The sequence below is a fragment of the Melozone crissalis genome, unplaced genomic scaffold, assembly GCF_028551555.1.
Source record: "Melozone crissalis strain CALT ecotype California unplaced genomic scaffold, PUWL_Pcris_2 ptg000034l_1, whole genome shotgun sequence".
Classification (NCBI taxonomy): domain Eukaryota; kingdom Metazoa; phylum Chordata; class Aves; order Passeriformes; family Passerellidae; genus Melozone; species Melozone crissalis.
In genome coordinates this window covers 20,468,025-20,494,167 of record NW_026535812.1, presented here as the reverse complement: position 1 = coordinate 20,494,167, position 26,143 = coordinate 20,468,025, and the positions used below count along the sequence as shown (strand labels likewise).

The 26,143-nt window shown below is 37.0% G+C and overlaps 1 protein-coding gene across 1 annotated transcript in view; it reads left to right on the top strand.

The window, feature by feature from the left end:
• NAALADL2 (N-acetylated alpha-linked acidic dipeptidase like 2) overlaps window positions 1-26,143 on the top strand; it is a 395,523-nt gene that overhangs the window by 263,405 nt on the left and 105,975 nt on the right. The window contains exon 6 of the mRNA XM_054282897.1: window positions 5,519-5,669. Within this exon, the coding sequence (XP_054138872.1) occupies window positions 5,519-5,669 (151 nt within the window). The remainder of the gene's footprint in view (window positions 1-5,518; window positions 5,670-26,143) is intronic.

The window sequence follows — 26,143 nt, the reverse complement described above, 5'->3', positions numbered from 1 at the left end:
TTTTAGTGATTAGTTTTTCTTTATTTTTGTTTCCGTGCTCCATATGTATTATGGCTTTCACTATAAAATTCCGTATGCATTTTTTTGAGGTTTACCTGGAAGGGACAGAGAAAAGGGGATCACAATTATATAGAGATATAAAGAGGGTATTGTTTCTTAATTTATAGATGTGTTATGTACACGATTTGCCTTGTTAGCATTGATTGTAATAAACAGTGAGATTGTGAATCTGCCTTTAGGAAGAGGAAGAGATTTGGCCTGAAGTCACATGGAGGAGGTTGTATGTTAAAGTGACAACATGATCCCAAATTAACTTTGCTGTCAGTAGCTGCCACTTAAAGGCCTTTGTTGTCTAATGAACTGTGATGCCATTAACACTTAGGCAGCCATCATGTAAAATACAATCTTTGCAATTCTGTGTGCAGATTTAAGGAGAATTAAGTAGTGTAAACTGCCATTTTAAGTGTTAAAAAAAAAATTCTCCTTAAGACTCTGTAAGTGCTTGTAGCCGAAGCATGTTTTATCTCTTTATTTAGGGTTCTGTTACTTTGCCCGACACAGACTTTTTTTTTATATAGAAAAACCTTCAAAAACCTCTGAGAAGTTTCAGTGAGCAGCCTAATAGTATCCATTATTGTGATTATCTGTGTACAGGAGTGAGGATACACTTTCAGTAGTGTGAAATCCATTCTCAAGATGAGAACTAGATTTTTAGGCACTTTGGATTTCAGACATCAAGGTGTGCTTGAAGGGCTGTTTGAAATGTAGACTTTTAAATGTACTATCATACTACATGATACATATCAAGATAGAACTCTTAAATACTCTTGTGCAGCTAATTTATATTGTTTCATTTACTATTATGTAAGGATTGAAAGAACTGAAAGCAGAATTAGATAAGAAAATGCCACTGGATTTCTATTGACCCTAATAACAGTAGGAACCCTGTAGTAAAATTAAGAGATTTGGATAAATTTTTTTTCCTAGCACTTAAATTTGGTTTGAAAAATCTCTCTACAAGTGATGGAATGTGTTTGGAAGTTGCTGTATTTTAAATCAAATTTTCCAGACACACTGCTGCTTGTTTTGAGTAAGAATGGAACCTTCCATGATTGCAAAGTCACTTGCTATATAGTATTGTAAGTCAATATATCTTGTACTGAACTGCTTTATCTTAAATAATGTATCAGTCAATAAAAGAACAGGTTGTTCTATAGATTAGGGAACAGGTTTTGCACAGCTCTGTTTCTGGATTTTGTGGTGTCTAATCTGTGGATAAGTTTCTGTATTCCTTTACATCTGCCACTCTGTCTCTTGATTTCTTCCATGTTTTTTCCCTCTTCCATTAAGGAATAAGCTGTTCAGTTTTTATTAATGCCTTCTCAGTCATGTATTCACAGCATCTGCCTCTTGCCTGCTCAAGACCCCATTTTCATTAAACTTGCAGGGAATATACTGAGATATCTCCTCCTGTGAAATAAGTTTTCTGTGCCAACTAATCAACGGCTCAGTCATTTCTGTGGATCAGGACACATAAATGGACAAGCTTAGAAAGTGGACTTGGGCAATATTTGCAATAATAGGGCTGGTGTACCTCATAAAGCACAAACTGCACTGCTGGTACTGTAAACACCATGAGGGGGAGAGTTGTTTGTGCAGTGGGTTCTCAGGAGGTTTGTCCATATTTTGGAACTGCTTGCAAATATGGTGAGTAGAATTGCTAATAATGCTATTTGATTATGCAATTAGCAGGTTTATATAACCCACAGTTACTTGCATCATCTTTTTTTTTCTGTTTTCCTGGTACATTCACAAGCATTGTTAACCATCACTCTTAGGAATCATGCATTGCTACTTTCTAAATTATTTGTAGCAGAACTATTGCTGATAATCAAAAAATGGGAGGGAAAAGATGCCGTGCTTATTTAATTATCTTTAAACGTTGGGGTCTTGCTGGATCAGAGGTTCTAGAAACAGGATCTAAGCTGTTCAGATGCAGTGAGAGAATAGTGTAGGTAACCCTCTGTTCTCATGGTTGCTGTAATCCAGGTGAGACCAAAGTGTGATGTGATTTTCCGCTCTCTGCCCATGAAATAACAGCTTAAACTTGAGCCCAGATGTGTCTCCTATGCACAGAACATCAGAGTAGAGCTGCTTCAGTCATGCTTTATTTTCAGCTGGAAAGAGAGGCTACAGCTGGAACACTCCGTGCCTCAGTGTGCACGTTTCTAATTTTTTGAAGCTCTGGGGTTAGCAGGTAGCCAGTCCAGTGTAGCCCCTGGAAAATAATGAAGGCTGATTACCTGATTGGTTTTGTGCTGAGTGGTGCTTACAAGGTGCAAGGAAGGTCCCAGCTGAGAAGAGAGCAGGGACAAGATCTTCAGAGAGTCAGACTTTGCACTCAGGTGGAAGATAAATACAGGTTAAGGCCAGTACCTGCTGCAATGCTTCCCTGCTTATCACCAGTCACTGATGGGCAGCTTTTATGCATGATGCTGGAGATCCACAGAGGCTGCAGTCTGTGCTCTTTGGTAGGGTCTGTGTTCAGATCATTAATATAACCCCTAATTAAGTGTTCATTCAGGTGCACCCTGGCCTCAGGTGAGCTAAAACACATTAAAGGCACCTGTGAAAGGCCCCTGTTTCTTGTTGTTTCTTTTCTTTTTCCTCAGCAAATAGTCATGCTCAGATTGCTTATTTTGGACCCAGTATCTGCCAGTGGGTTTGTGGCCAAAGTCCCACAGTAAAGTTTGTCTGAAATGTGGAGCAGAGAGCTGGGCACTGTTACCTGTGTGCCAGTGCAAAAGGGAAATGTTTCCTCTGCCACATCTCAGAAAAGGTGCAATGGAGAAGCAGCTTTGAGTTTTCCCCTTGGAGCCAAACTGAGTTCTACAGACTGTTGCAGTCTGTCTCTTCACTGTTTTAGCCATATCATCTTTAAAAGGCAATTTAATGGTGCCTGGTGGTGTGTGGAGTTTACAGGGCTAAACTGTCCCCAGGTACACGACAGGGCCTTTGGTGAAGCAGCAGGTGTCTCACATTGGGTTAAATTGAGTCCAGACTGTTTTATGGGGTAATTTAATATACTGAATTGGAACAGTCACTTTTTTTAAGGTAACTCTAAAAACTGAGAACTTAAGCAGCCATAAATAACTAAAGGGTTAACAGTGGGCACCGGCATTTGTTTTCAAGGGTTCTGCTGTTTCCAGTTTGTTCTGAGAGGTTTATGGCTTTGGGAGAGGGACAATGCATACATCCAAAATAATAAGGAGCAGATTTTGCTGTTGGATTGTTTTGCAATCTAAAATAATCCATTCATTTGAATAGATGTGCACTGGTTTACCTGAAGGAATTAATCTACAATCTTCTGCCTTGTAAAAAAATATGCAGAATTTTCTTTGGCTTCTTTGTGCTTAGACAATTTATGTCTGGTAAAGTGTTGACGTATTTAAGATGAAAATGGAATCAACAATGCACATTTATTGTTGATATAGTTGTGCTGTCACTGTTGTAAAGTTAAAAAGCAGCAATTATAGCTGAAATCTGAAAGCTGTTTTGTAATTTCACATGTGTGACACAACTTCTTACTAGAGATTGTAGCCATGGCAGCAGTGCTTGCTGCACTTTGTGAATAGCAGACGTGTAGTTACTTTCTCCCACTAAAACTGAGGAATTTAATAGTTTTCGTTTGTTTTTTTTTTAAGTGCAAAGTTTTTAAAACTCTTTAAAACAAAAAATAATCTGTATTTCCTGTTTTGTGTGCTACTAAATAAACCAGGGATTAATAAAAAGATACTGGATATGGAGGCAGGAAAAGGCAATAATTATTTTAAATCCTGCCTCTTACATCATTTAGTGATGATGAGTCCCTAGTTCTCCCACCCTACTTTTTGTGCAATCAAATCCTGTCTGAATATCTGAATATCTGAATATGAACATGAATTGAAAACAGAACAAAACAATAATAAATGAACCTACCATTTGGGCAGTCCCTTTTCCTGCATTACATTTAAGGTCTGTAATATATTTTTCCATCTGAGCTAATCACCTTCTCATTCTCCTGCTCATCTGACTAGAGTTCTCTCAAAGAATCCCTTTGATCTGTGAATTGCTTGTTTGTGTAAGATAGGTAGGATTAAGTGACTCACAGGTTCAACTTGCCTCTGCTTATCTGAATTCAAGATATCTGAATGCAAGATGAGTGTCAAGGTCTTGGCAAAGCACAATATTAGATATATTTACTTACAGAAATGGCAAATAGTACTTTGCTATTTTTAGCATATTGCAAATACTAGGCTGCTATTTTTATATTTTTTTCTGTCTTAGCTGTTGAGTAAAACAGAACTGAACACCAAATGAGGCTCAGGCTGAATGCCATTTATTCATATAATTTACATACTTGTAAAGCCACAAAGAACTGTGCATAAACATTCCTTAATACCAGCAGCTAGGAGATAAATTGAAAATTATATACATACACAAGAAGAAAAAGAAGGTTCTAAAATGTAGAAGGAAGAAGACAATTGAACTGAGAAACAGAGGAGTAGTAAAAAGTCCTCAGGTTCCTGTGAAATCAGAGTTGTGTAGAAACATCATATACCTGCAGTCATTCCTCAGACCATTTGGAGATATTTGGAAAGTCATCAGTAGGGCAGCCCAGTGAATAGTAAGATAATTCTTAAATACCTGAATTACTTCTGTCTGAAAAATTAATATAGCTTTGTATCAGTGAGCTTTGTATCAATTCCAAATATGCAGAGCATTACACAGAAAGGTCATATCATTTCATGGGGGTATTTGCCACATTACAATTTGATTTTGGCCATATCAGAATCGAATCCTCTTTATTTTTCAGTTCTTTATGAAAGAAACACCTGAGGTTTTCCAGAAAAGCTGCTGCAGGTTATGGTACTTGGATGCTTTTGTCCTTGACTTTGGGGAAGTTTGCTTGATATTCCAGCCCAGATCTGTGGATATTTGGAAACTAATTGCCAGTTCCAGCTCAAATTTTGATGTTCTAATGAGACAAAATAAAAGCTATTTGTCTGACAGAAGGCAGATCCAAACATTTGAGTAAGATAGACTGGAGTTTTAAATTTAATTTTATTTTTTAATGTTCTGTAAACTTCTGTTTTCTCTCTTAACTGTAGAATAAATGTGTCCAGAAATCCTGATGCCAGTGCAGGCAAACATTCAGTGTGTTCTGTGTCCTTGAAGAGGTAAACTAAGCAAGAACATCTTACAGATAATAACATGGAAAATAGGGAAGGTCAACTCAAGATGTTTTAGTGACAATATTTTTAAAACTGAGGCATTTTCAGGGTGGTGTTTATATCATAGGTAAACCTGGTAAGGTGCTAGAAGCACTTTGGCAGTGCAGCTTGGCACAGAGCAATCTGTGGTGAGAACGTGGTGCATGGGAAAGCCTCTATCTCAGCAGTATTTAAAAAAAAAAAAAAAAATTATGTGTTTTACACTGCTGTTGTTAATGGTCACCTGTGTTGCTTTGTCCCCTCAGCTTTCTCTGCTGGAAGATGCAGGGTTTGGTGGTGTTCTCGTTTACACTGATCCTTGTGACTTGCCAAAGACTGCAGACCTTGCTGACAAAGCCTTCATGGTCTCCTTGAACAGCGGGGGAGATCCATCCACACCTGGTTATGCCAGCATTGGTGAGTACTGGTCAGGGCTTAGTCATTGAATGTGCATTTTAATTCTCTGCAGACTGTAAAAATGGGAGTTAAAACACAAAACCAAATCTTGCTGGCAAGAGAGGCTCTGAGTAGGGAAATACTGTGTAATACAGCAGGGCTTAAAGGATGGAATCCAGTCTCAAAAGTGCTTTAAATTCTTGGCACAAAGTCTGCACTCTCAATAGTTTATTGGGTTTTGTATTTGAGTATTCACACACTGAACCATTATTGCTACCTGTTTTTTCTTATCCCATGAACGAAAGTCAAGACTGAAGTACTGATCCAGGATCTGTCCCCACTGAAAGAATTATTCCCTTCATTCTGTCTTCCTCTTTCATAATACCAGAAATGAAAACTTTTGATCAGCAGGTGCAAGTGAAATGTAATTAGATATTTATATTTTTAAAGTATTAAGAGAAAATAATGTTTATAGTATCTATATGCTACTATCACTTGAATAGGGTGTGTTCATTTAGCCTTGCCCAGATAGATTTGGTTATTAATTATGCTTCTCTAAATACATGTATTTTTGAAAGGTAGGAAATACAGATTTGATTTCAAGGAACAACATGGTCTCAAGGGACAACATCTTATATAACTTTATGTGGGATGTTTTTGAAGCAATGTTAACAATAAATAGGAGCAGCAGCATATTTGACTTGTATGTGCTGCTTAAATCTCCATTCTGGCTCTTCAGTGAGTGTGTGTTCTGCTTCTCTGCAGCTTTTTCAGCTTTACAGCCCTTTTTACTATCTAACTATTTGGAAATGTATTAAGCAGCAGTCTATGATTTTGTGACAAGGCTTCATCAAGAGTATTTTGTCCGGTTACTGGCTCAGACATCTAAAGTTTGACTTGAATTGGCACTAAATCAACTGAGGCAACGTGGAGATACGTCATGCCTAGAATGGCAGAAAATAGAAATATTTGCTTGGTTGTCAAAGAAGGGTGTTAGCTATTCACAGCATGAATGCCTTGACAGCTCAGTGGGAAAGAAATTGCACATTTTCTCAGTGTCTCAGTGTACCTGACCCAGTGTTCTTAAAAGTGCTCTGGGAGCTACAGAGGTAAATATAACACTCTTCAAGCTTTATTCTTGCTCATTTCATGGAGCTATTTGAAAAACAGTTTGTGGTGTCTCTGTCTGGCTGACTCCTTAATGTTTTATTTACCCTACATGAAAAGTAAAGCTAATTAAAACAGATACACCAACATGAAGATGCCACTTCAGTTTTTAAACCTTATGTGTTATTTTTCTGTCAGTAAATGATCTCATGTGCAGTTGTGCATTCCAATCTCCAATTTGGGAAAGAGAAGCTTAATTATATGGACAATGGTGTTACAAGTGCATTGATGGTTTCTGGTAGAAGCCTTAGTGTGGCTGGTCTGTGGTTTGAAATTTCTGAGCAACATGTATAGGCAGGAGCAGGTTATTATGCTTAAGATCATTGTTATTTTGATCATTGAGTGCCATCATGAGCTGGAAAGAGCTCACAGGAATACTTGAGAAAACCCTTATTTTTTTATGGTTTTGTCACTGGAAGGTAGATCAGATGGAAGTAATTCCTGTGTTTCTCATGATGATTTTGCTTCTCTGGAGACTGTGAATTGACTTGCTTAGAGGTAGCTCATGCCTGGGACAGCCACAAATGCATCTGGAGTTCAGGCTTTTCCCTGGGGGATGCACTTAAATGTACAGTGGTTAAACTGCCTGGTGTGGGATAAAAGAGCCAGAGATCCTGGGCTGCCCCTTTCACTTTGATTCACAGAGTGTAATAAGCACTACAAGAGATTTTATTGGAAGCTCCTGCCTAAGTTATTGGCATATCTTTGACACCATCTGCACTTCACACTTTGCCAGAAGAACTGTTACTATCACAAGCTCGAGGCTGCTCCTAGCAGCATTCTCCCTTTTACTGGGAAATTCCTGGTAGGATGAGCGATCCAAAGCTAGTCTTGCATTTGGTGAATAAAAGGTAGGAAACTTGGATTTTCGTGCTGCTGCCTTTGTTTCTCCCGTTCTTTTAGTCTGAAGACAAATTTCTCAGTGGTATCAGAGTACTGGAATGCTTCACTATTTTCCTAGAAAAAAAAATCTTCAGGAAACGGTATAATTTACAGATCTTTTCTCAAAGTTGACAACATTTTGAAATGGGATTTATGTAATAGTTCTGAGAGAATTTTGGAGTTCTCATGAGGTTTTGGCTCACATTTTCTGTTTCATGAAGATTAAATGCTGCAGTTCTGCATATGAATCATCTTGAATGTATAGAAATAGCTGGAGGATGGGTTTGAGATGCCAACTACCTACGAGCAGAATGATTTTATTGATCTCTGTTTAACAAAGGGGAAAAAGTAATGATGAGAAGGGGAAGTGAACAGCACTTATTTGAAAGTTTCTGCAGCTCTGTTTCATAATTTAATTCTTCTGTTCTTAAGACTCTTCCAATACTAAGTCCCATCAGTCCTGAAACAATCATAGAATCCTTTGTGAGCATCATTTCTCTCTTTGTGATTCTGACTACTAAAGACAAGTGTCCTTCATTTTTAAAAATCTTTCCTCTGAGTTCCTGTTTTCGAAATGAAATAGATCCAGGGGGTGGAACTCAAAGAAGTAATCATGCAGGATTAAGAAACTTGCTGAGGAAATAAGAGACTTGTCTAGCAAAAATTGTCTTGAAAATAAAGTTTAGAAGAATAGTGTAAAACTTGAGTGCTTTCCCATCTAGTTTTCTTTTTCCATTTTGACTTTTTGACTGCTGCACTTACTTTCACCCACCTTCATCTGACAGACACGTATTAGATTTCTCCATTGCTAGACTTCAGAGCTGTTTCAAATCAAATTTGTTTCCACACAGGAAATGGCTCAGTAAACAAAAATATGGATAGAATCCATTTGTCAATCCTACTATGTAAATAGAAAAGTGGCATTGTGATAAGCATTAAGAACCCTGCCCATGAGATAAGGTGCCTCATAATGGAATCCCTATCTGTGCCGAGGGGAAATAGAAATTATTTCATGAAGAGTTCAGATGGCATCATAGAAAAGACTGTGAGCTTTTAAATGCTGAAATATAACAGCTGTAAAATATAATCTTATGGTATCAGCTGGAGTTTGAAGTGTAACGTTGTTTTAGGGAATTGTTATGCAGAAGTTATAGCAGTAAGGAAAAAGGGGTGTGTTTGGAAGTCATGCATGGTTCAGGTTATGGTTAACAGCTGGTCATGTGAGCCATGTCACAGGAATTTGGGTGAAAAAATCAGTGACATGGGAAATGCATGGGAAATGTGACACTGGAAATCCCTGGAACTGCGAATAGCGCACATTCTTCAGACAGAAGAATTGACATGAGCTTTCCTCAAACACTGCTAATACAATTTGATCTCAGAGCCAGGGACAAGGAAGGCAAGGAATTGTTAAGGATTTGATCCACTGCAGGCCACAGCTGAGGCCATCAGCAAAGCCAGTGATGCCTCTGGAAGTGTGTTTAAGAAGGGACAAGGTTACTGGACAGGCAGGGGAGTGAAACTGAGCCTGGAAAAGGGCAGGGTCACAGTTCTGTTCTAATCTTTTTGGGTTTGTTCCTCACTATTCCAATCTATTTTACCTGGCAGTTGCTGACACTGTTTTGCCTGTGGTGGTAATAGATAAGTGATCTCTCTGTCTTTACCCTGATCAGTGATCTTTTCCATCTTACTTTCCTCTTACCCTGTGGAATAGGGATGATGAGAGCATGGCTGGGTAGGGTCTGGAAGCTGGAACCACACTCAGTTCAACAAAATGTAAACCCCCCAATATGCCTCATAAAAACCCTGTGGCATTTACCTCTTTAGAAATGTGCCATTCTTTAATTAAGCTTAGCAAGTTCTTCTACAGCAACCACAGGGAACTGCTGCCACTGCTTGGAGTGTGGGTAAGTGGTGCTTGCTGGCATGGAAGTGTGTCCCTGCTCATTTTTTAGTCATTCCAGTGATTCTGTAGGTTTGGTGTGCCCTGCCTGATACCTGAGTATGTCCTTTCTGTCCTTCACTTCTGATATTTTACTCCTCTGAAGCCAGCAGCTGAGCAGAAGTTAGCTGGAAAACAGAACATTGTGTAATGGTTTTAACCATGCATATGCAACATATGTTCTAAAATGGTTTGTTATAAATCATTATGACTTTTTACAAGATGTCCTCAGCCCTGGTTTGTCTGTTCTTTTTGAGAACAAAACACAGTCACGATAATCTATTTTCTGTGCTTGCCTCTGCGGCTGTGGAAATGATTCTGGGAATAGTTTTTCTTTTCTTTTTCAAAATTTCTGTTTGCTTTCTGCTAACAGCATTGGATAAATGAAATACAAAGATAATTTGTTGTAACATGACTGTCTGCAGTCAGGCTTCTGTGCACTGTGCTTTGATTTTCCTTGAGGACAGACTGAGGCTGAGGACAAAGAAAAGCTCAAGTTTGATTATTACAATTTAGGTGTGTGTATATATGTTTGCATGTACTCTTGATCATTTTACTTTGGACTTACTACATAATTTCAGTGGTTGCCATAAAAAATGCAGAGTTTATCAGCCCAACTACACTGCTCCATCTGATATACTGTGTTATTTTCTGTATGAACAAAAATCAGTGCTAATGCAATAGAAAGGCAAGTCTTTGGAAAACACTGGCCTTTGAACAGTGAATGCAACAGGTAATAATTTCAGCAGTTTTTCAATAATATCTGTAGTATCAGTGGTTCAAGATGTGTCTAAATCCATGCTCTGCCTCTTGAGATTTTTCAGGATATTATAAAGCAAGTAAGCTTCTATGTAAGTATCAAATTACATTCTCTGAGATTTTGGGATTTGTGGGTGTTTTTTTTTAGCTTTTTCTCCTATCTGGCTTTCAGTTAGGTCTGCATGTATTTAAAACTGAGAGAATCGGTTGGACATTGAGATATTTTAGGCTCACAGGTTTGAGTGTGTGGACCTCTGTATTGCATATCAGATATCCCTTTATCTTCTACTGCTGCCTATATTTTTTTTCTTGGAAGCAAATTTGAGTTCAAAGCATTATGATTTTATTAATTAGAGTATTAGAAGGAGAGAGGAGAAATCACTGGCAATGATACTGGAATAGCTTACTATCACTGTTTTTATCATTTGACTTTTGCAAATGCCGTCATGAAACATATGGTCAAAACTTTCCTCAGTTTCAAGCAGAAAGTTATTAAAAATTTGAATTTATAAGAGAAATGGAATGTACAAGTGATGAAGACCAGATTATTTGAAAACAACAAATCAGCACTTCCTATGCTGCAAAATTAGCTCAGTGGAAAACATAATGACTAAATTCTTCCTGATGCCTTATAAGTTGCAGAGGACTTCTCAGTGTTTTCAGCATTTCAGACTGTTTCAAACTACTACTAAACAGCTGTGACTCACTACAGAATGTTTTCCAGTAGAGCTGCTTTTTCTCTCATCCAGCAAAAATAACATTTTAAATGGAGTCCAGATTAGACTTTTGGAGCTACCCAACTCACAAGTGCATTTGGAATATTTGAATCTTTTGTGCAGTCATGATTGCAATGAATCCTTCCATAGCTTTACTGACATACTTCAGCCCAGCATAATTAGTGCAAGTGAGCTGGTTTATTCTGTGCTCACAAAACCAGCAAACATCACTGCATGGCAGGGCACCCAGCTGGTGCCTTGGAACCTGCTCCTGCACAGTCTGCTTGAAATCAGTTGTCTTTTCACAGATTTGGGATGGGAGGCTCCTTTTTATAGACCACATTCTCTGTGGCCACTTCTTTGCTGCTTGACACCCTTCTCTGGCATTACTGTGCCTTTTCCTGGTTTTGTAAGCTCCAAAACTCTGGTTGTAGTATTATAGTAGGATAACCTCAGTGTGCTATGCCTATCTTCCCTCTGTTTCTAATAGCTGAGTCTAATTATCATCTTCTTCCATTGCAGGTGAGATATTATACATTCTAAAAAAAAATAATACTTCTCAGGATTTAAGATTCTATCCAAATAAGACTGTTAAGACAGTGCAGATTTAAAACTGGGAGTTAATTTTTCAATGAAAGGTTAAGTTAAATTAAAACAAATGCTGGGTGGCAAAATGTTTTTGTGAATTTAAGGTGCCTTTAGTGGTTTATTAAGTGTTAATTTAGTTTTGTACACAGAAAGGAGATTTTAAAAAGATGTTGATCTATTTTTTTTTTTTTTTAAAAACTGAATTTTCCATGTCAAAGTTGATAAAATATAAGGAAGAGGTAAAAGTTATGTGGTTGAACAATGTGACCATTTTGGACCCAACTCACTGTAAGTTTTGTGTCTTTTTCTAATTGATTTTGTATGTGCAAAGCAAGATTTGAAGAAGGCTGTGTTTTATTCAAGCATGCTGCTAATATGACATGTCAGAGAAAAAGACAGGCATTTCTGGTAGATTATTATCTATACATGATTATTAATGTTGCTTTAATTGCCAGAAACACGGCTGTCTCAAAGTTCAAACTCTGGTCAGATTCAACATTAATTGTGTCCAAAAGGGAAAAATGTCAGAACCAAAATAAATAGCCCTCACAGAAAGATTTTTATATATATATATATGGAATTGTATTTCTTATAAAGCTTGCCTATCTTTCTCATACATTTGTAAGTTTGTGAGTGTCTGTATAACCATGGTATTTTGGTATTTTATCCTCCCTCCCGTGCTGAAGTTGGGATACCACAATGTAACTCTTAGATGTTGCAGCCAGCACCTGCAAGTGCACCTGCTCAGTAGCAACAGCACCATAAAGTAAAGTAACAATCTTTAATTGTTTAAGCAATTAAAGATATAATTACTTTTATAATTGAATTTTTTTCCTGGTGCTGTTTGAATACTGAAAGCCAGACTAAACCAAACCGTCTTTAACGTGACTTGATCTCTGTTCCAGCCCACTGCTTTTCCATATCCAGCAGCTGCATAAAAAAGATAATAGCACCTCTTCCTACTTTCACACAGGTAGGAACTCCCCCAAAAGAAAACCTAATCATCTTGAAATGGAGATGTGGAAAATATTCCATCGTTGCATAAATGAATACTATCATATTATATAGTATTCATCTGCAGAGCTCTGAAAGACATGAGCAATTCAGTGAGTTTGGGTTTGGCCAATTTTCCAAAGCATTTTAATTGTACTTTTCAAAGACAGTTCTGTTGGATTTTTTGCAGGGAGGGTGTTGGGTTTTTTTTGGTTTTTTTAGGCTTTGTTTTTTAGACTGTTGGGGTTTTTTTTTTGTTTTTTGGACACTGTTTTCCTTTCAGAGACAGGAAAAGGCTCTGCCCAGGTGAACTGGTGTGAGGAAGGAAAGAGGAAGGGATTGATTTCAGTGACAGTGTTCTCCAGGGTGTGGGAGATCATGGAATGCCTGGGATATCCCTAATCCCACTGTCAGTAAAGGAGTTTCAGGATAAATGATTTTGATAAACCTGTGAGACTTTGAGAACTTGAGAATTCAGTTTCAATTAAGAAAAGCATTTGCACAAAGCGTAACTTTCAATACTTCTTATATAGTAATTTTACATAGCTGACAGGTGCGTCTATTGAGTTAATGAAACAAAAAAAAGAGTGAAGCCCCTTGGGTTATTTAAAACCTCATTGATGTCATAGATATTTTAGAATAATAATATAATGATTTGCATATTTATTTAAAATATTGTGCTATAGAGACCACCCTTTACAAAATATATAATGAACAAATTAGGCAGCTTGTGCTGCCTAACTAGGAGGGAATTTTTTCCTCTTCTAGCAGATGTCAGCTGAAGCTGACACGTGGTGACAGTCTATTCCTTTCTGGTGTAATGCTCATAACAAAGAGACTAAATTTAGAATAGCTGGCTTACTCATGTTTTAAAATGCCTAGGTTTGTTGGGGTTTTTTTCTTGATTTCCAAGCATCAGTGGTCTTTCAGTTAGTTCACTTAGTGATTTCTGCCAAGCCTAGTTTAATCCATGACTGCAAGGGCTTTTCAGCACTATTTTGCATACTCTGGAAGAACTGAACCACACATTGCCAAGCCTTTTGCAGTTACAACGTGGGCAGTGCTAATTTTTGTATGGTAATTTTTGTAAAAAATCCATTTTCCTTACTGTAGTAGCAAATTAGGTGTAAAGGTGAGGTAAAACTAGGAATTCATTCCCTTCTAGGTTACTCGGTTCCCTCCCAAAACTGCTGCAATAGATAGGACTTTGAGTTTTGCTGGTTAGGGCCAAAATATTTCTCTGGGCCAGTAGTGGAATGTGCTGCTCACTCAAAAATGAGATAAAACACCTGGCATGGACTTTCTTGAGGAATATTTCTCAAGTTCCTCTGAAAGATAATACAGGCTTTGCAAAGATAGCATGAGTGGAAAATGTCTTGAGTTAACATCAGGTGACTCATGCAAGGAGAGTTGTATAAATGTTATCTGGGCCATTTCATTGAAGTGTGTTTGGGTTTGTTTTTTTTTGTTTTTTTTTGTTTTTTCTTTTGTTTTTAAAGAGGTGGGGTATATGGCATGAAATTCAGTAGTACCAAAAAATATAGGTACTAAACAACTATCACTGTGTTTGATTAATTTTACTTTGGAATCATCTTAGATCATTAGATGCTCTTACCTCTTTTTTATATTGGTATTCTGGTTTTGAAGTGAAAGCATTACTTTCTGAGCATCAGGATACCAGAGGAAGTGTCCTGCCTCAAAGAGCAGCTTGGCTGCTGTCTAATACATAAATTAAAAAAAATAATAAATTCCAAAACAGAACACAAATGAGGAGGACATGCATGGATTTTAAGGAGGTGTCATAACTGCTGGGCATCACTCATGCTTTTTTATGTAATTCTTGTTTTTTAATACAACACACCAAAGCCTGGTAAAGAGCTGTGCTGGAAGGACTTAGGCAGGAGCAGTAGTCTGGTCAACAATGTTTTCCAGAAGTTACAGCTTCAGTTTTATTTTTTGAGTTTCTGGAAATTTCATCTTAAACAAAATGCATCTGTGTTTCTAGAGTCTGGGTTTATCCTCTGATTTACCCAAAGGACCTGTAATTGTGAACTCTGGAGCCCTAATTTAGGAATCAGTGCTTTAAGATAAGATTTAGCTACATCTCTTGTTTGCTTTGTAAGATGAAAAGTTGAATTGCAAATCTTGTAATAGATTTACAAATTCTAAAGTATATGTAGAAATACTGCAAGAGGCTTACAAATTGTGGCATAAATCTTGATAAAGGAATTTTTAGCTACACAAATCTATACTCATTTCTAAGTTAAAATCTCTGTGATCCTGGCAGAGATCATTCTTGAATTTTAATGTCTTTCCTGTTTTGGGGTCAGCTTCTTTCTGCTTTGTTTCTACAGGACTTTTGTTTATTAAAATACTTTGTCTCAATTGCTCCTTCAACTTCATGGAATAAAAAAGAATTTAGACAGGAGTTTCCATTCATAGAAGCTGGTACAAAAACTGTTCCCTGATGGTTCTTTTATAGCAGAAACGGACAACTGAAACTTGTAGGAAAGTGCTGTGATTTTGTAGGACGTTCCTCTCCTGGCGTGCACACCTCACCATGGTCAGTTTGTGAACAGAAATCTTCATGTCTTGCCTTGCCTTAAGATGAAAAAATCCTGTCTTTCATTTTCCATTGTTATTTTCTTGTTGACTATTTGAGTCCTGTGAACCCCAGATTTACTGTTGGGTGGGCAGACCCTGGAGCAGGTTGCACAGGCAGTTTCTTCCCCAGAGAAAATTCCCAAAAAGCTGCTCCTGAGCTGCTTCACCTGACCCTGCTTTGAGCAGGCTGGGCTGGGGGCTCTCCAGAGGTCCTCTCCAACCAGAGCTGTGATTCTGTATCAGGAACACAGATTTTGAATAAATTCATCTTTACAGATGTTATTTTTGCTGACACAGGTATTAGGATGAAGTCACAGTGTGAGATCTGGGTGGCCTAAAAGAGCCTGGGAACTGTGACACAAAGTCAGAAACCCCAGAGCTGTTACACCTTAAAATGTTCTCCCGTACAGCCCAGCTGGTCAGTGCACTCTGTGTGCAGCACTTGTGGAAAAGGTGTCTGTGGGCCTGGAAGGGAAACAAATTACTGGGCCAAATACAAATAGCACAGCCTGAACTGCACAGTTTTCTCCACAGTTCAATTCTGAGCCAAAGCATTAATCAACAGAATGAGATGTTCATTTTAACTAAAACTCGGCTTCTTTTTTTTTTGTTTCCTTTTCTTTTGAATCAACTATTATATTGTATTATTTGAATCAACTGTTATTATCCGCTGTGCTGTCTGATTAATTTCCTGATCTTCACTCTTGATCGAGAGTTTCAGGACTTCAGTCTCTGTGAGGACAAAGAAGGAGGTGCTTTGGTTGTTGGTGGTATGCAGCCATTTAAGTTAAAATAGGGGGGAACTTCTGTGAGACCTGTTGTAATTGGCAGGGGAAGAAGTGACTGATTCACCTGATTTAACATGTCCATCTAATGCAATTGCAACAATGGCAAGTGTTCATTTGTGTCCCAATCTAAAGGATAAAAATAGCAGTAATTGTCAGAAGGGGAAGAAGCAGTGAATGTTTTGTGTGCTTTAACTTTAAAGAGAGAATTGGATGGATGAAATGTGGGTACTTTTGTTGTTGCAGACTGTACATTGCTGGCATTAAAGAAGATTTTTCACATAGTGCTGTGCAATGAGGAACATGACAGGATCAAATCTCATTTTAGGTCTTTCATTAAGTGGTTCCTAACATGTGAGAAATACATTAGTCAGTTCTCTGACATACTGTGCAACTCTTAATGATATTGGTTTTTTCCCTTACTTTAAGGAATGGTCTTGAGAGTTCATAAGCAGTTTTTGAGAGTGCTGAAGGAGGCACAGCATCATCTAGTCAGATTCATCACTTGGCTTTTCTGAGATATGGGATTGCTTGTGTATCAGTGTCTATCAGTTGTGCATGTCAGGATCTGCAGATGCACAAATATTTACAGCTGCTTTGCTTAAACTGGGTCTGATAGTCCAGCAAAGCTGAGCTGTTATAGCTGAGCTAATGCACTGATATCCCAGTAACTGGGTGTGATAAGAAGGCAGGTATCCTCATATTAATTGGTTTTTACTTGCTGAACGTGACTTTGCAGTACCCAGATTCCCTGTGTTCCAGCAGGACTCCAGTCACCTACTGCTTGTTCACTGAAGAATTGAATTGTTGGAATTATTGTTTCTTAGTCTCTTAAAAAAGCTTCTAAAGGCTAATGGATAACCTGCATAGCAAATTGATGTGCATTTTATATACAGTTTATCTAGGAATCTTTGCAAGTAAAGAAAAAAAACCTATTTTGGACATTTATTGACTTTTTATTATCATTTTTTTTGACAACTTTAATGCTTAATTATTGGTTGTCACATATTTAAAGAACAAATGTTTAGATTTTGAATTCTTGAACAGAAGAGATATTACTGCTCCTGTTTTCTGAGTTGTGCAGCGAAATGCACAGAGCTAAAATCCCAACTGTAAAGTTGGTTGAAGAGACACACACTGAATTCCGGGTTCAGTCATTTTGCCCACTGGAATATTCTGCTTTTCTTATGCACTCCCTTTGGTTTATTTGCTGTGTGAATGTAATGACATGAGTGCATTTTAGTGGAAATTGCAATAATAACGTTTTGTGTGATTAATTAAAACAAAATTTTAAAAATTATCTTAAAATAGAGATTTTTCCAAACCTGTTTAGACACAATCCTGAATAATGTGCTCTGGAGAGACCCTTCTTGAGCAGGGAAGTTGGACTAGATGAGTTTGGGTGGATCCTTTCCAACCTCACAATTTCTGTCATTCTTTGAATGTAAATGAATTGTAAGAGATGTCCTCATGACCCAGATATCATTGCAAATTTATTCATTTTAGCTTACTAAAAATATTTATAGAGGAGAGAGGTTTAATATTTTAGTAATTATTGTAATAGAAATTGCCTCAAACTCAAGCGTGTTTTGTATCTGTCATTTGTGATGCTGAATTTAAACTCTTTTTGAAAGTCTTATCCTGCCAGAGGGAAAAAAAAAAAAGAAGAAAAGAATAAAGCAGAGGGAATAAAAGAAATGAATGTTTAAATAAATCCCCATAAAACATCCAGATACAGACCTGAGGCACTGATGTGTCCTGGACTAGATTTTGATGTGAGCATGTTTCTGTTCCAAATATAAAAACATGGATTTCCCTTTAGCTAAAAGCTGATGGATTTTTTCATATATCCAGTTTTAAATAAGGTAGAAGAAAGTCTTTGGCCTTAAACTTCAGTGATGAAAAGGATGGTTTATTTTTAGCCTCTACTGAACTGCATTAGCAGAATTTACCAAGCAATATTTGTTATGATTTAAGGCTTGAAGAAGCACTTTTGCTGCTGAATTACCTTCTTGTTTTAACTGTAATTGTGCCCATCCATTGCATTTCTGACTGGGTGTAGGTGCCAATTTGAGTACTGGAGCCTGTGGTGATTTGAGTGTGAGACCAATTAGAAGCACAAATGGGTAATTAGTGCTCCACTATGTTTAGGCAGTGTACAGCAATCTCACCTAGTCCTGTTTCAGGTTCTCCCTTCCTTGGTGCTGTCCTTTGTCTCAGATGTAGAAGTCACTTCTGGAGGGAGTGTATGGGATTAAATACATATTGCAGCTTCTAATATTTCCTTCTGATATTGCCTTCCAATATTGCTAGATAATGATGCTCCAGTTGTGGAGTGCTTCCCAAAAAATGCTGATGACTCTTCAGTCCATTGGTCTGATTGAGGCTGGTGGCTGTGCAACATCTTGCATGTGCAATTTGCAAAAACTAAGCTTTATTCAGTAAATTGTCCTCAACCAGAGACTGTGAATGTTCTAATTGCGGAGACTGACTTGCTCATCCAGAAAAGAAGTTCAGTTCTCAGGGCATCTCTGAACTTACTTGAGCTAAAGAGAGGAAGGAAATGCCTGACTCCTGTGGAAGGAAAGCTTCAGTTGTTTCAGAAATGTCAGGGCTGAGAATATCATCAGGCCAGTGACTTCTGTGCCCCATTGATGGTGTGCTTTTCTTATGCTTCCATCAGTCATTTTCTTTGAATTATCATCTGGTGTCTTATTTTTGTGTTGATAAAGAAAACAATAATGCTCCCACTGTTAAATACTTGCTGTAGATTACATCCTCCCCACCTTTTTTCAGTTCCTTTGTTACATTTTACCCATCTGCTGGAATTTTTTAGTCTGGGGGCTTGCAATTGGAACAATAGTCCAGCTGAGACTTTGTATACTTGAATAACTGAGCTGTGAATGTACCTCATGTAGGGTATTCACACTGCTTATTCAGGATGAAAACTTATTTATGTGTATGTGAGGCTACAGCGGCCAATTTTTCTTAGAAAACAGGCATTATATTATTGGATACTTCTTTTATTTTCGTTATTACTATTTAAAAGGTGCCCTTCAAAAACTTGTCCACATATTTTTGGGTTTGCTTAGATTTAATAAAACAGTAGAGCTAGTGGGTGAACTAGTTGTACAGGATATTATTAATACTGGAAATCCTAGATAGTTACTGGAAAACTTGATAATTAATGAGTGCTTTTAAATGCATTTACAGTTCAGTCATGACAATGGTACATGTTACAGCGTGTCAAGGACATGTGTTTTTCATATATTTGTACCAATATAGTATTGACAACTCAAGTCCTTTTCTTCCTCACTGTAATCTTTGCTGCCCTTTACTACTTCGCTTGGAAGACAACAAATTGCCTCCTTCAAATCTCTAAACATTCTATCCAGGAAGCTAAATCAAATGTTAATTTTATATTTACAATTTTATTGCCTTCTGTTAAACTTTTTTTTTAAGGCAAAAATTTCCACTTTAGAACGGCGGAGGTGTTTACCAGAAGTCCTTTTAGCTGGTCTGATATGTTCAAGCCCTTATGTACTCACTGGAAAACTTGAGGTGCATTTTCTAAAAGCCCAAATACTGGAGAGTGAAGTCCTATGCTCCAAATTGACATGAGAGTAAATGCTCCTTCTTCCAAATCATGGCTGAAAAAAAAGCTATGTTATATATAAAAAGTATTTGCAAAGGCTGTTATCATATTTCATGAAAAATGAAAAGGAGTAACTTCTCAGTCAACAAAGATTAATTTATGGAGTAAAAATTTTAGGAAGCACCTGCCATTCCTTTTTTAGGATAAAAATAATGGAGGGGTTCCTAGAACTGGAGATACAGGCTAAAGTTCTGGGCATTTTAAAGTTTTTAGGCTTTTGCTGTTGACTTGAGAGTCTGAATTTTGTTGGAATTTTCCACCTCTGAATTGCTGCAAGGTCAAGTTAATAGAGATAAAAAATGTCACATCTGTGTAGCTGGTGCAACAGCATTTCAGAACATGATTTGAAGTTGGGTGTTTGGGAATTAATTCAATTTGCCAATGCATGTCCACACATCCTTCTCCACTGTCATTACTCTGCTTATATTATTTTCTCTATTGCCATACAAGGCCTGTCTTCCCTTTGGATTAGAGATTATTTTCTGTGAAGATTTAGTAAAATCCCACCAAAATACAGAGGGAGCTCATTCTTTTCCTTTTGAGGAAGTTGTTGATATATACACTGCAGCAGCTATATGTGATTTTTATTCTTTATTATAATGCTCAAACACTATTTTGTCTGCAACTGACTGATTTTTGATGCACACATATTTCACCATTAGCAGTGTAAAATATTTTGCACTGTATCCATCCATCCATCCATCCATCCATCCATCCATCCATCCATCCATCCATCTCTTGGTGGGGTCTGCATTATGTATTTCAGAAAGGGATATTAATTTGTAAGACCTGCCTAAACTCCTTTGGATCTCGTTGGCAGCTCTAAATTATCCTCTCTGAGCAAGCAAAATTCAGGCTGAATTTCTCCCTTCCTTATTCTGCTTTCTTGTTTGTGTTTAAAACTTCTTCCTGTGACCATTAGGAAGACATGAGGGAGAGCAGGGTCATTTTAGCCTGTCATTATGAACATTTTGCTATTTATTGTCCCTTGCTTGGTATTGATTGCAGACTAAGTCCCACAGTTGTTTGAAAGACAATCTTCAGCTGAGAATAGGAGAATTCTCTGTGGAGCTGGCCAGCTTTCCCTGCTATTCCTACTACTTTGATCTACATTTGCTTTTATATTCAATGACTATTATTCCTTTTTTTAAGAAATAATACTATTAATACTATCCTAGAGGTGAACTACTATCCAAATACATGTATTTGTTATGAATAAAAAGACATTTTTTAAAGTTAGATAGTTTTTTCTAATACAAGAGCATTAATTATTTTGCTAATCTCAGTGAAACTTGTTTTTTACACTTGTGCAGAAAATCTCTCTCAGTTTTTTTTTTTAAATTGTAGGTTTTTATTCAGATATGCTGAACTCAGGTGTTGGAGGAAAGAGAATATTACAACTGGTAGTGGGGCTGTGCTGGTGCAGGATAAACTCAATCCTTTGCTTTAGGAAGGAGCAGCTGTAGAGATCCCCATCTCACATTTTGGGCAGTGTTTGTACACTTTGCCATGTTCCTGTTTAGCCATTGGAACTGGGTTTTATCTGTAAACTATTTATTAAGAACCCTGCCTATTAATGAGAAGGGTGTATATAGCTCATGACCACATAAGGACTAGTGATGGTTTTAGTCTGAAATAATTTCGATGTATGAGAAACATTCCTTATCTCCTATGAATGAAACAAAATATCAGCAACATTTGGTCTTTTTTATTAATTAATAATTCTGTTAATCAAAAGGTGCAGAGTGAATGCTTCAGTGTCTTCTGAGTGTTTGAATTTTGGAACATTGTCTGGTGAAGATCTTTAAAAAACATCAAATGATGTCTGTATTAACTTATATTTTATTCAAGTCCTTTATATTTCAGTAACATTACTTTGGAAAAAAAACCCCAGAAAACAACATCTGTGTGGTAATTCATCCTAATAATGAGCACAGATAACTTAGGAAAGTATTTTAGCATTGCACATTAGCACTTGATTGCTTGAAATCCTGCTTGAAAATCACACATAGATTTAGTGTGAGTAATACCAATATGTCACTATGCACAGTACTGCAAAACAATTAACAACTCCAGCTTTACTCAGTGAAGCTGCCAATTGAAAGCAACCTGAAAAGAAGCTGGATTTTGGAAGTACCAAACATATTTATTGTTGTAATATAATTCACTGTAGTTAATAATTTTAGAAGTATAGTGGAGTTCTTGCCTGACAATCAACCACAGAGTAATTACATGCATATGGAACACCATATAAAGATATTTAACTCAAGGTTTTGAAATATGATTAGCAACTCAGCATCATTTTCAGAAAGTAATTTTTTGTGTTCTTATTTCATTGAAGGTTAAAATACTTTTTGAAAAGAAATATTCTTTGAAATATTTTAGGCTAAACTACATACTTTCAATTGTGCTTTTAGTATCTTGACCTGAAAATGTTAATTTGAACATTTCTTCAGTAAGCCATAAGCAGGTATAAAGTGGCTGCAGTAAAATTTTGATAGTTTACAGTAATAAATGATCTGATCCTGTGACTGTGAACATACATTCAGGTTAAATGGGTCTTCTAACACAAGATAGTGCATTAATACCTGGAAAAGAAGCATTGACTGTCTTAATGCATAATAGAATGTTTTTATTTGGGATCAGATGTTCAGCAAGAGTTATCTTTAAAATTTATGTGCCATTGAGTCCCTCTGAAGTAAGCAAGAGGTGAGTAATTATTGAGAGACTTTGGGTGAAACTGAGAGCCTGACAGCCTCTCAGTAGGAGAACAGAGGGAAAAAATATTCCTGTGAGGTAAATTAGGAAAACATTTGTTATGTGACGTGTTAGAAACCATAGCTATTACAGGGAGGTTATGTAATCTTATTTATTTAAAGAAAAGTTCCTTCTAAATGGAACGCATGGCAAAGGGGAAGGTGACTATTATACAGTTTAAGGTAGGTCTGGATGGTTTGTCTTTGAAGTGAAATGAATTGGAAACTTGCATTGCTTTTGGAATCTTGAATTCCTTTCCTGCAGGTGCATGCCATTGTAAAAGCTTTGACAACGATTTCTACCATCATTACTTGAATAAAATGCTTTTAAGAGAGCTTTTAGATTAGACTTTGAACTGGAAAAGGCATAAATATATAGAAAAGTCTCTTTTGGCAGTATGTTTTCTATTAGCCAGCCTGTCAAATAACTAAGCTTGGCTCAGCTCTGGGTAAAAAAACTTACTTAAAAACTCATTAATATGATTCTAGAGGGTGAAAATCCATTTATTTTAATACAGGTTCTAGCTGCAGATCCAGATTCTGTACTGGAAATTCATTGGGTCTTGATTATCATTGGTGCTTCTGAATGAATTTTACTAGCATTTTCCATTCCAAACAAACACCTCCAGGTCATTAATTGTGGATGTGTTCCACATAGATTGGCTTCATGTGCCAAACTGTGGAATCCTCTGGTGTGGCTTTCACTGTTCTTTTAAAATTTATACAGACAGGAAGCAGCACACCTGGAAGAATCCTTGGTGTAGAACTTCATGGAGCAACACTTGAGCTAATGAGGGGTTTGTATTTATAGAAGTTGCTCTAAAGAGGCACTCAGAGTTTCAGAAATTAGTCTTAATTATTTCAGACTCTTGATTATTCAATGGACTATGTGCTTTTTTGATCTGAGGAAATTTCCAGCTGTCTGCTTCCAGCTCTGATTCAGGTGTTTGGCTGTTGGAAGTGTCAAGTTATCTGATCATAATAAAAAAATATAATATATAATAATAAAAATTGAAATAGTTTCTGCTGCAGGGAACAGAGAGGTTTGCTGGCTGGTTGTGCAAAAGGCGCCATCTGTGTATCTCAGTGTGTTTGGGGTTAAGAAATGAGTTAGGGAGGATGCACTATAGACTTTCTTACCTTGCAGGAATTCTTCCACATCAGTTATGTCCTTCAGGAGCTGCCCTGGGTATGGAGTTAAATAACAGTTTCATTTTCTCCATTGTCTCAATGAATTCCCTATGGAAATACTTCAGGGGAAGCAGAACCTTTGTCTGCTGAGGTTCCTAATGTAAGTTCCATGCACACTGAATGTGGCCAATACAAAAAACCCCACAAATTTATTCCAAAACCTCTGAGGAACATTGTGAAAGAAGATTTTAAGAAGCTTTTGATCTAAGTGCAATGACTTTATAATTAATCAACCCTTGGCATGAGATGTGTATCCTCCATAGAACACATTTTGAGTTACAGCTTGAAAATGTGATTCCATGCAGAGCCTAAAGAGCTCATCAATATAAAGGACTTCGAGTAAAGGTTTGGAAAAAACCCACAACAATAATTGAGTTATATTGGTGGTTACTTATAGAGATTTGTGTTGTGTTGATTTTCTAGTAACAGAAGAAAATTGTTTCATTTTATTATTCAGTTGCCAGAATACAGGGAAGCAGGACTTACTAGCAGATTTACAAGCAGTGGTAGAAAAATACCACATTTCATAGAGGAAACACATTTAAGCTAGAGGTTAACTAGCAAAGTTTGAAATATTTACTTACTTAGAGTAGGAGACAGGAAAGTATTGAATAAATTTAAAAGAAAGTATAATTAAACCAATTAATCTAAGGTAATACCTTATTCTGCTCCATAAGCTCTGATGGGAAAATTATTAAACAAATTTGCATATGTAGAAAAAAATCTAATTTTGTCATTAAATTATAAAGGTTTATAGATACATGAAGTTTCATCAATACAAGTCTAACACTATCTAATTATATGTATAACAGCATTCTGTAAGGAAGATAAATAATAGCCTGTAGCAAATTTGCATTAATATATGAAATAATTTGGGTGATTGATTGTTACAGGTTTCCTTTTTCTGTGTTTTCTCTGAGCCCATTAACACTTTCCAGGAGTCCGTGCCACTTTTTCAACTCCTACTCATAAGTAGGATTGGTTTTTTGTGAGAAATGAATCAAGTTAAGAGTTTGGGTTTTTTTAAAGAAGTACTTTCTTTAATTTTTTCAAATCAGTGCAAGCATCAGTCCTTTATACATATGTGTGTCCACTTATTTAAATGTATTTATCATCTTCTCAGCAGCTGCCTTCACTCAGCCCTGGTGACCGTGACTGTCAGGAAAGTAATGGAATATATTTCAGTATTCCTCAATATTCCCTCTCTGTGCTTCATTCTGAGCTACAATTCCAGTTCATTTTAGAGATAATCAGGACTCTGAATTGCTTAACCAGATTAAACTGAAATTGAAGAAAATTTAATTTTAATTAAAATAGCGTTGTCGCAAAACAATAGCTCACACTTTTTCATGTAGTAAATTTTTGCTTGTTTCACAGCAGTTAATTCCTTTGCTACATAATTATTGTATTGCTCTTTGTGTAAAAGCCACAAATGAAGTAAAAGCACGCTAGAAAAGATCAACTCTACTTACAGCCTAAAATAGTATTTTTGCCCTTTGGTCTGTTATTACTTAAATATTAGACTTGTTTACTGCAGTTGAAGTGCAGGCGGTGAAATTGGTGGCCTGATATCGTGTAAAGGGGTACTTGAATTTTTGCCTTATAAAGAGCAGTGACGGACAACTGCACTGCAAAGCCACTTCTGTCTCCCTGACTGAAGTGCCCTCATGCGCCAGGTTTGAGAATGAAGTGTTGACTGCATGGGAAAATCATATTTGATCTTTGAGTGGCTTTAAATATTTGTTTCTGAGCAGAAAACAGATACTTGAGGGCAAATTTCAACTTTCTTACAGCACTATTGACAGGAAATAGTTTATTATAAAGCTGCAAATGCTAGTTTGCAGTCTTGCATGAAATACAGTACCTGTGACAATAAAGAATGGTGCTACATGATGTAGAGGCAATCACAACATGAATCATCTGTCACTTCAGCAAAACAGTGCCAATTGAATTTACAAATGTGGCATCTATTTATTTCTACCAGCACTGAGAGAAAAGGAGACGAAATGAAATGGAAGTGATGATTACTTGTGACACATTCCTTTTATGAAAATAACTTCTTTAACTCATGCTGTTGCAACAGACCATGTGTTCTTTTTATTTGTGTTTCTTTCAGTGAACCATATTTCTGTGTATTTATTGGGGGTTTTACCTATCAATATGATGGAGTTGTGAGCATCTGCTACCCACAGTAGAGCTGTGGTGGTGGCTCACCAGCTTTGTGTGTCCTTGAGTAATTTCAGGCAAAAAGAACCATGGAACTGAATTGTGGCAGTAAATAGAACATGGACAGCACTGAGGGCTAGATTATCAAACACAAATTATGAGTCCCAAATACTTTGACAATTCAGGTCTATGTCTGTACATCTAACCAGACATGTCAGATCTTCATGATAGATGTGGATGCTGTGGATCTTTGAAACCTTGAGATCCCATTCTTCAGAGACACATGTAGTC